The 11,551-nt window shown below is 29.7% G+C and overlaps 1 protein-coding gene across 1 annotated transcript; it reads right to left on the minus strand.

Annotated features, from left to right (window-relative positions):
- Window positions 1–1,830: 1,830 nt before the first annotated feature.
- Window positions 1,831–5,533, minus strand: LOC105115687 (CCT motif family protein). The gene is made up of 3 exons (XM_011012646.1): window positions 4,696–5,533; window positions 2,768–2,971; window positions 1,831–2,086 (listed from the first exon to the last, which is right to left on the minus strand). Exons 1-3 carry the CDS (start codon window positions 5,389–5,391, stop codon window positions 2,054–2,056), a joined length of 933 nt encoding a protein of 310 aa, XP_011010948.1. The 5' UTR covers window positions 5,392–5,533; the 3' UTR covers window positions 1,831–2,053.
- Window positions 5,534–11,551: the final 6,018 nt, after the last annotated feature.

An 11,551-nucleotide genomic window follows, 5' to 3' on the forward strand; every position in this document is an offset into this window, starting at 1 on the left:
GAAAGCTAGCACACTCCAAGACATTATTAGGGAAACTGCATAATTGAAGATGTGCTACTCAAAGTAGCACGATCTTAATTTATGGTAATTAAAATAAATATTCATAATAACTTTAATGATTTATCTCCTCTAGTAAAAAAATATTTTTTACTCAAAATTTCTTTTGTCTATTCATGTATCTCTTTTGTTAAGGGAAAAAAAACATATCTTTTGGTTTTTAAAACAAAACCTTATCATTAATTCAGTTAAAAAAAATGAGGGATAAATATTTCTTCCACTATTATATAAACAAATAAAAAGATGATTTATTTGTTAAAAATTATATAAAAATTGACAATAAAAATATATAATATATTATTACTAAATATTCCCCAATAAAGTTTTAAAAACATTTTGCGTATTAGATTTATATATTATTATTCATAAAATAATTACTAATATTATCAAAAGAATCTATAATATTATTTGTTTTTTATTCAAAAAATACAATTTCCAACTTGCTCTCATCTAAAAATATCTAAAAACATTCTTGAAACCTTATTAAATCTATTTTTAATATTAAAGCATCATTTAATCTCTTTAAAAACCAAAAGTTAAACAAAAATAAAAAATAATTCACGAGCCTAAATCTAACATCTAGATAGAAAAATTATCTTCATTGTACTCTCTTCTCATATCAAGATTAACTTTTTTACTAAAACTTCTTCTTCTTTTTTTATAATTCTCTCTTTCTTCTCTTAATATCTAGGAATTAAAATTTACAAAAAAAATTAAAATAAGGATCGAAACATAAAAAAAATAAAATAAGAATCAAAACATAAAATCCAAAAATAGCATAGACTAAATATACAGAAACTGAAACTTCATTGACCAGAATGAATTTTTACACACCTTTTGAACAACAAAAATGAAAAATTCCCTATTTTTTTTTATTAATTTAGGTCACTTTCGTTTTATTTTTTTAACTATAAAATAAATTTTATTTCATAATATTAACCTTTAATTTAATACCATATTATTCTCAATCATTTCACACAAGAATATGCAAAGAGAAATAAACCCTAACATATAAAACAACACCAACATAATTTTTGCAAAATAACAAAAAAATAAAGTTCTGGACATGTGCCCCCTTACAAGTGTCCTAAAATAATTATGGTTTGTTGTTTGCCTGAGTGATGAACATAACAAATCAAATAATGGTATAGGAATAGAATAAATTAGATCAATATAGTAAAATAACACTTTAATATTTTAACTTAAATAATTTGAAATATATTATAAAATAACTCAAAAAACATTGCCTTTCTTTTTTTCTTTTATTATCCCCTTTCTCTCCCTCTTTTCCCCCATCAATTATTAAATTCCTTTCGGATCATGTAATTCTTTGTTTTTGCAATGTCAAAATAAATGCTAGCATGTGAACATGTAACCATCTAGGTAGTGATCAAGTGGTAAGGATTTGGGATCAAGGAGTTTGCTCCCTCTGTAGTCTCAGGTTCGAGTCCTTAGTTGCTCATATGATGGCCACTGGAGGCTTACATGGTCGTTAACTTCAGGGCTCGTGGGATTAGTCGTGGTGCATGTAAATTAGTCCGGACACCCACGTTAATCTAAAAAAAAACCTGTAACATGCACAGTTGTATACACCGATAGATACCCGAAAACTTTTCAATTCAGGCAGCAAGCATGCATGCAAGATAACAAGCAAGTTCTGTAGCTAAAGTTATTCTAAAAAATTATTTAAAAACAAAAATTATTTTTAAAACAAAAAAAAAACAAAAACATGTTCCGTACTTCGCATGCTGTCGCACACATATCCAGTGCCTGTACAGCATTTTAAAACCTTTTTTTTTGTTTTTTTTTTCTCTGTTTTCTGCTTTATTTCTGCACTCATTTTACTTCCCTAAATTTCATGCATATGAGCGGTGCGCCCAGTATTTTTGTTTCACAAACAAAATATAAGAAAAAAGAAGACAAATGACTAATTCCAACTTCAAACCCCTCTACAGATGATGATGATGCTCTTCATAACTAGTGATGTCCAAAAAAATTACATTTCCCAGCTTCTCTTGACAAATCGACCCTGCCAAAACCGAAATGAGAAAATTCATGATGTTTTCTATGAAATACCCAGCCAAAGCTAGATTAGGCAACAATCCATTTTCTTTTTCAGAGAAAGGTGTACGTTAAGAAACAGGACTTCGCCCAGCAGCAATATTCTTGCATTGGTCAGTGCCCATGCATGCATGCATGCACAAGTTCAGTTAATTTAGTGAGTGCCCATGCATGCATGCACAAGTTCAGTTAATTTGTATAGCTTTTTGCAGACATTAATGGTCATTTTCTTTAACGTGCCAAGCCCTGATGAGAAGTTAAAGGGGAAATGTCCAGGATGAGCATGCACCATGATGAAATGTTAAGGATGAAGCAACAAAATAAACAGGACAATATTGGCAAATGAACTTGTAACTCAAATGGCATGACACCCAATCTCTCTCCATCCAAGAGGTCGAGACTCTCCTTCGTAACAGAAGTAGAAAATGAAAATATTGGGAAATCGAGAGGTGAGTGGGGGACATGAATCTGTGAGAAACAACGGGGGGCTTCAGTGGCTTTGATTTGAAAGGAACTTTGAAGCTGGTGGGGGTATTAGGATCATATTGATGCATATCTTTCATAAAATCCTGACAATTCTAGTAGCAAAATGGAAACAAGAATCAAACAGCTGATTTGATCATCTCTTAAAGAGAGGAGATAAGAGTACCTTCAATCTGGGACGTTTCTCTGCGTTGAGCTTCCGAACTTCATAACGAATTCTCTTAGCAAAAAGCCTGTTCTGTCTCTTCTCCTTGTACCTTAACACACTTGCCTCTCTTAGCCCCGATTTCCAAATCTCTTTCCCTTCCTTCGTTTTCGAGCCACACAAGTCTGGCACCCTCCATACATGCCCCCACTCGTCCATTAATTGCTGCCCATAAAGCAAACCAACTTGATTGATCACTTATTACCACCACATTTGTTGGTTGTCTTTCGCATCGTTCAATTAATCATGGTCACAAGACTAGTCTTAAATAGAGTAGTTCCTAGCTAAATACTTACGATATATAAAAAAAAAGAGCAATTTCAACTTTTTTTAAGCAATTGTAACAAAAATAAAACAGAAATTTCTGTTTTGGGAGCAGAGGAATGGGATTCATTGATTTCTGGATCCAGGCCCCGAGAAAGGCTGAGGCCTAAGTGAAGAAACGTTAGGATTTGGCCCAGGCCTAATAATTTGTAGACAACTTAATTTCTTTTAATCAATTTCATGTTCCTTTTGAATTTATCTTATTCTTTTAATTTTTTAGAAATAAAGGAAAAGGAAAAGATGAGATATTTTTATTAAAAAAGAATTTAAGATGGTAAAAGCTGGGTCAAGGTGTTATTTAATTATGTTTATAATATAGGGTTAATTACTTAATTTTGATAAACTATAGGGACCACTTTAGAATTAATACTACAAACTTTAATGGACTATCGTGCCATAAACTAGCTGGGGGTGAAGGGTCCCCCAGAAAGCAAAAAGAGCATCGCCTTTACTGCCTGGACCTCAGAGATTCCCATAAGCTACAAAAAAGAACCTCCTGCCCAAAAACAGTCCCCCCTCCACCACACTTATCATAAGAGAGACAACAAAAATTCTAACAATTAAACACCATTATTGATGGATTTAAAAATAATACTGGTTTTGTAACAATCATTATAAAAAATAACAATTATTTACTCAGAAATCAAATATATATATCTTATACAAATTAAATAACATATATAAAAATCAACATAAAAATTTATGAAAATCCAATAACTAAGATATGATATTTAAGATCTAAAAGTCTAAAAAAAAAAGAGATAAGATTCAATAATTAAGATATGATATTTAAAATCTAAAAGTTCAAAAACAAAAAAAGATAAGATGATGTGACATAAAATAAAAATAAAAAAAGAGAGAGAGACAAAAATATACATTAAGACTTATTTTTTACACATCTATATCATTATAAATATCTTGATAAAATAATTCTAACTAAACCATAAAAAATCATCAAATTATATCATAATTAGTTAATAATTTTGTTTCAGGTTAAGGTTATATAAAGTTTGGTTAATCCCAAATAAAATCAATTTCGATATTATTCAATTTAATGATAAATACAATTAGAATCGTCTTGTCTAAATTTTTTTAACAATATTAAATATAAAAAATAGAGCTTTTTTATCTCCAATAACTCATCTTTCTTTCCCTTCTTTTTCTCCCTTTATTTATCTCTCATATTAGATCAGTTTATTTTCCAGTTTATTTCTTGATGATTAGATCTTAAATCTATTGGATCTTCATGGCATTTTATGTTGATTTTGGTACATATTAATTAATTTTACTTTTGATTTCTTGAGCAAACAATCAGTGTTCTCAATAGCACAGTTCGATATGAAACCCTAATATTTTCTAAATAATTTTCTATCATTTTCTCAACATACTGTTTTAAAATGATAAAATAGCCCATAATTGATCACCAGCAGAGATCCCTAACCATACCATCATGGTCATCAAGAATATATTTATTAAACAAAAGCCAATGCTGCATATTAATTTATGCCGTGAAGAATTAAAAAAATAATGGCTTAAATTGTTAAGGTTATAGAGCAAGTGCTTACATTGGAACCGTCACAGATATCAGGAACAGTTTGTGGGGACTCTCCTTCGATGTAAAGAGGGCCTTTATCAGACCAAGCATTCAATATCTCTTGATAATCGAGCTTCAGGCCAACCAACCCATTTTTGTGATCATCTTGAGCCTGCAGCATCTTCCCCGGCGTATCAGCAACACCATTACAAGAAGAGCTGCTCACCTCTTCTTGCTCTTTCTTCTCCACCACCTCCCAGTAACTCACCCACCTCTCATCACTCAAGTCTCTCTCTTTACACTTCATTGCTGTCCTTTCCAGCAAGCTGGCTCGCCCATCACATCTCTCTTGATCAATCTCAACATAGCAGCTAAGTGGGCCATCCTCCGAGGTGGTGGTGTCAAGGAGGCCTTGGAGAGTGGTGGAGGTATCGTCAGTACTGGCTGTTTCCAAGAGAAAGGCAACTTGATCATGCTCATGCATGTCTTTGTATTGTTGGACGAGATTTTCTGGATGGAGAGGGAATAGAGTTTTCAGTTGTTTACTGTGGGTCATTTTGGTCTTGGATTTCTGTGGGGTTTTTGTTTTGGGAGATAGTTCAAGTTTAAGAGAGAGATACTTAGGCTTTCTTGTCTTACTTCTGGTTTTTCGCGCTGGGATTAGTACTCTTGCTTCTTCTTTTGCTGCTTTTTTTCTTAGTCTGGTAAGGCTGCTTTTGCTGCACATATTTTCTCCTCCACTCGGTTTGATCTTTGAGCTTGGAGAAGAAATGCTAAGAGAAAGAAGGGCACCTTTCCTGTAGCCAAAGACTCTGATTTGATGATCACTTGACACCTTGTGGCGCCTAATGAGGATTTTTCTCTGTACAGGAGAAGATGATGCGATGGATTGTGCTACATACACGTGGAAGGAAGGGATTGGTTGTGGGAGTGGATTGTGTTGTTATCTGGATTACGTGATAGTTCTGAGGATTTGGGTGTGGTTTGGACATCCAATTACCCAGTCTTGCCCTTTGGCTTTTAATGCAGTTTCACATCTCATTTCGCCGTCAGCAGCCACTGTACTAGATTTCAAGTTTATTTTTTACGGCAAAAAATTGGTATTATAAATGTTTTTTTTTTCTTTTTTCCATATGATCAAAAACATAAAATCTTAAAATAAAAAGATCAAGACATGCATAAACTAAAACTTCAAGAAGCAAATGAAAGTTTTATGCGCCTTCTAAATAAAGAATGGCTCTGTTTTTGTGCGTTAATTTTTGTGGTTGTTCTTTGAAATTTTAAACTGTAAACTAAAATCATATTTATTAATATTTATCTTTAATTCAACATTGTGATATTCTTGACATTTCACACATACAATATCATGTAAAACAAAACAAATCTCAATACAATAAAATCATGCTAATATGATTTTCGAAGATGAAATTGCAAGGAACTTTTACTTGCTTGCAAACGTGTTGGTTGTTCAATCGTAGAACTTCAGTTGTGCACTATGGTGTGCTTGCGTGTGTATTTATTATGCATTATAAAATATAACTAAAATAATTTTTACTGTCCATTTATCTAAAGTGTATTTTTACTCATTTGATGGAGTGAGTGAGAGTGAGTGATTGTTCCAACTTATGATTGTTTAACCATTGAAACTCCTCAAAAAGTTATTTTAATTCAAGAATTCTGATGGTCGCACTGTTTATTATGATTTTGGGTTTGTTTTGGTAATTACAGCTTCGAGTCTTTTTTATCACTATTAAAAGTTCATGTAATTATTAATTTTTAATGTACATTTATCTAAAGTAAAGTTAATAGCACTGTTCAATAAAAAAAATGATTTTTTTTCAACAAACTTTATTTTAATGCAATTTAATCCTTTTATATTATATTAAATATTTGGATTTGCTTTTCTTTATGTACAATAACGTATTCAAGAGTTTGAAAAGATTCTAAAATTGAATTAAAGAACACTTTTTCAAAATATAATTAAAAAAATATAGTTTCAAAAACAATTGAAAGAAAAATAAAAAAAACAAACAAACAAAGCTTTTTTTATTTCATTTTGACTGAAAAAATTTAGTATGTTCCTTAATTTTCATTTACACATCAATTTTTTCCTATTATTTTAGGATTTTACATTTTGATTAATCATTAATTTTCTCACATCTCAACCTATGAAAACTAAGAGAATAGAGAGAAACTTGTTGGAAAAAAAAAAAACCGAGGAAGAAAGAAAGCTCATAGATCTTGTACTTTACTAGGTTCAACAACCGTGTTTCATTTAATATATGATACTAAAAAATCAATGATAGTAAATAGATCAAGTTTTTATAGAAAAGTGATTATGATGACATGCAAAGAAAAAAAAACCTATAAAAAAATTACAAAACTTAGTTTCTTAATAACTCAATATTGAATGAATAATTAGAAATAAAAAAGGAAAAAATGATTTTATTCGATTTAAGCTAACATATAAAATCCGTGATCAAAGTTGTGAAATCAAGACAATCCTATAAAAAAAATTATTATGACAAACTTCCCAAAAAAATCAATTAAAAAATGAATGAGAAAACACCAACAAATTCACAGTTCGCCAAAACCGTGACCTAAAGTAAGTGAATGAGATAACATAATAAAAGGTAAAATGAGAAAAATAAAAATACTTAATTCTCAAACTAATCAAATGTTAAAAGATAAAATTGAAAAAAAAATCTTAAAAAACAATTAAAAAAACCCCAACTCATTTTAGGTTAACCCATCAAATCTACAATTAGATCATGAGACTAAAAATCTAGAATAACTTCATATAAAAAGAAAGCAAAGAAAACAATGAAGCCTAATTTTGAACAAACCTAATACCAAATGATGAAACAAAAAAAAAATTAATGTAAAAAATGATATAAAAAATTGATTTTAATTCAGATTAACCTTCTAAACTTAAGTCCTATGTCATGAGGTTGAGACCAAAAAAAACTTATAAAGTTTAATTCCTCATTAACTTAATATTAAATCATAAAATTAAAAAAAATTAATTTTTAAAAAGAACTAAAAGCAAAAAAATTAAAAAATAAAAAAATAAAAATCATTAAACTAACACGAATCCCAAAGAAATAAGAGAGAAAAGAGGATGAAGAAAAAAACTCATAATATACAATTGTTGTTTCTCAACTTCCAAGCCCCACCCCAACAAACACACCTCAACACCTTATAGCCATGTTTGGTTATAAAAAAAAGTTGCATGCACCACTTAAATGAGAAGGGATTCTTCCATATGATGGAATGTGCGATTTACATGCTAGCCAAGTTGACCTATTTATCCATCACAATTTACTATATTTGTTTTAGCTTTAATTGTAAATTTTTAAACACTTAATTATTTTATATCAATAAAATTTTATTTTATTTTACAAAATCAAGCATTAATTGAGTGCCAAAATTTTCCATGGACATTGCAAGAAACTCATATCTAGGTAACTAAATCAAACTACAAAGTTAAATCCCAAATAAAATCAATGTGAATTTATCATATCAAAATAAAAAAAAAATCAAGGAAACCTGGAAAAACATAAACTCTTCACATAACCATGCAATTAGAAAAAATAAAGAGATTAAATATTTATTTAAGTGTTAATTTCAATCTTTAAAACTTAAATTTTTTAAATCAATAAAATTAAAGTTTAATTTTTCAAATTAATCACCACCACGCGATGTAAATTTTTCCCAACATCACAAAATCCTTATACACATACATAAAAACAAATCATAAAAATCAATTTTAAATCAATTTAATATAAAAAAGGATTTCTTATATTTAAATTTTGGGACAATTAATTAGGAGAATTTATTGAATTTTTTTAATTGAATAAATCAATATGAGGATTTATGCATAAGATCATCTATAAAAGGATTTAATTTCAGTTGACATGTATACTAATCTTAAAAATAAACATTTTTATTATTGAAAACAATTATTTAATTGTAGTAATTTTAGTTTCTAAAATCATTTGATGGAGGGAGTGAGTGAGTGATTGTTGCAACTCATGATTGTTTAACCATTGAAATTCCTCAAAAAGTTATTTTAATTCAAGAATTTGAATTATGAGATAATGCTAAAAAGTGTCCTTTATATGAATTTAGAATATTAACATTCTGAAAGGTAAGTTATAACTTCTGTTCTGCCAAAAAAAGAAAGTTATAACCTATGTTTTTCTTTCTTTTAATGATGAAACTATAAGATTGGTTTTGATTACATGGTAAAACCTGGAAAATATAGCCAATGAGGAGGCAGCGAGCCATAAAAAAACACCCCTGGCGTAGCAGACAGCATCATCATCAGGGGTGGAAGATTGGTGGGGGTGGCAAATGGGCCGTCCATGTGTGTGCGTGACAGGACGGACTGGAGGAAATGCAGAGAGTGAGGTGTAGCCAATCACCTCAATTTTGCACGAGAAAGTGCACTGTGGGCCCGGCTCTGCCTTTATCTTTATATAACCTTTCCTGTGTACGTGTACACAGATCCATCCCAGAACACACCCCCCCGGCCCCACCAAAAATAAATAAATAAATACATAAATCCACCAACTACTTTTATCACTCTTTTTAACCAATTTTCCAGGTAATGAATAAATAAATAAATAAAAGCCAAATATTTCCTTTTCAATGTGTGAACAAGTAAAAAACAAAAAGAGAAGGGGGCATTTTGAGAACTGGACTCTGTTGTTAGATCTATGCATGCATTATACTCGAAGGTGTTAAAAAAACCTAGTATATCTGTTATATTTTATATTATTTTACCGGATTTAATCTATTGAAATCAGGATATGAATATTATAAATAAAAGTGAGTTAAAAAAATCTAAAAAATAGATATTATAGGTTAAAATTTTTAAAATTCAATCAATTTATATACCCTATATTTATTTTATTTTTATATTTGATAGTTTATGTGTTGAATATTTATTTTTATTTTATTTTTAAAAAAATTGGTATAAAGTTAAACCTAATATCAGTGTGCCATGATACATATAATTTATTTCTAATTCTTTAAATCTAAATATATAAAAATTAATAATTTAAATTTAACCCGTGAATATGAGTGACATCCCCAACAAATTTAGCCTAATTTTGTTTGTCCAACTTGTTTGAATTAAATTTATCTTATAAAATATTAAAACTTGAATTGCATATAATTATAAACTTAAATTTGACTCAACTATATCTATAAATGCCACTATTTATTATAATCATATGAGAGTTGTTGAGCATGTATGAATTCATTATATAATAATAATAATAATAATAATGAATTTGAGTATTTCTTACAAACATATATGAGTATTGTTGAAACCTCTTTTATTTTTTTCACTTATGTTTCAAATATATATCATCGGAAACATTTTTTGTGGCTATAATTCGTAAATATTCGTGTTTCCAAAAAGAAGCAATTACACGCACGGCGCCAGCTAAATAATGGTCATTTTAATAAGATTAGCATACTGCATCACATTATTAATGACACGATTATTGTTGTGTATGGTGAATTTTAAATTGATTTAGGTGATATTTATGAGATAAAACTGTGAGATCACATGATTAAAACAGATAATATATATACTCAAAGAATATATAGTAGTAGAATTTCGCCAGACACAATAAGAGATGCTAGCTAGCTTTGATTTATGTTGATTTTTGAATATATTTCATAGAATTCTATTTTTTATTAAGAAAATTAAATGGGGCAAGGGGTGCCTCTGACGAGATGTTTAGTTTGAATTATTGCATATAAATAAGTTAATTTAGTATGTGGTAGTGATTATTTTTTAAAATATTTTTTATATGAAAATAAATTAAAATAATATTGTTTTTAAATTTATTTTTAATGTTATTATCTTAAAATAATTTAAAAATATATAAAAAATTAACTTGAAATAAGAAACAGTTATACGTGAGCATAACTTACTTATAATGGTTGCGTGGCCCCTCAACTCACTGCAAGCTGTGTCGGTGGAGTGATATTTCTGTGGTGGCCGAGCGGGGTGTTTGACGGAGTAGGGCAGTGGGAGTTAATGCTACAACATGTTTTTCATGACGGCCAAAAATGTAGAAGCTAGCATCTTTCCTTCTCTTGTGGATCCATACTTTTCTTTAGCCTTTCACTGTAAAAAGTGCTTCCATCTATTTCGGCCTGAGCTTGATAACTCAGGCATCATCCCTGGCCTAGCCTTGCATGCTCGATAAAACACTGATGTCCCACTTCTCTGCTGGGCCTAGCTTAGCTACAAACTAGCAAGCTTATGCTTCGTCAGTCCTTTTTCTCAATATTAATGTGTCGAAGAGAGACATCCATGAATATTAAGGTGTCGCAAACAGCGAGTTTAAGAGGAAACTACAAAGAAGAAGATAAATAATTTAGTATGAAAACTTAATAACTAGTTTAGATAGAGATTAAACGTGGAGAATTGGTTATGTGAAGGTAATTAAGATAATAATCACCCATCAATATCCTGCAGAAGACAGCGTTGCATGTAAGTTAAACATGTATGTTTAATTATCTAAACTTGTTGGATGCTCAAGAAAAATGGTAACAAGAAGAGGAAGAAAATGAGGAGATCTGACCCAATGCCTTTAATTAGAGTATATATGTATACATGCAAATGATGATATTAAATGATTTAAGAAATGATCATAGATATGTTGAGTGAAATATAAAAGATAACATAAATGCATATTAGTTTTACCGATATTCAAATATTTTTATTTAATAAAAATTAAAAAGAAAATTGTGCTAAGGTTGTTTTTGTTTCTCGGAATGTGATTTCTGAGAAATCACTTTCCAAACTTTTCTGTGTTTATTTGCCATTAGAGAAGTTAGTCAATGAAAAACACTTTCTAGTG

This window comes from Populus euphratica, unplaced genomic scaffold (assembly GCF_000495115.2).
Source record: "Populus euphratica unplaced genomic scaffold, PopEup_1.0 scaffold743.1, whole genome shotgun sequence".
Taxonomy (NCBI): domain Eukaryota; kingdom Viridiplantae; phylum Streptophyta; class Magnoliopsida; order Malpighiales; family Salicaceae; genus Populus; species Populus euphratica.

Bases quoted from the DNA above. Each gene is read 5' to 3' on its own strand.
- LOC105115687 (XM_011012646.1), bottom strand. From the start codon at position 5,391: ATGTGCAGCAAAAGCAGCCTTACCAGACTAAGAAAAAAAGCAGCAAAA. The intron at 2,972-4,695 runs GTAAGCACTTGC...CTTTATGGGCAG, and splicing joins ATATCTGTGACGGTTCCAAT to CAATTAATGGACGAGTGGGG. The intron at 2,087-2,767 runs GTACTCTTATCT...CGGTTTTGGCAG, and splicing joins AGAAACGTCCCAGATTGAAG to GGTCGATTTGTCAAGAGAAG.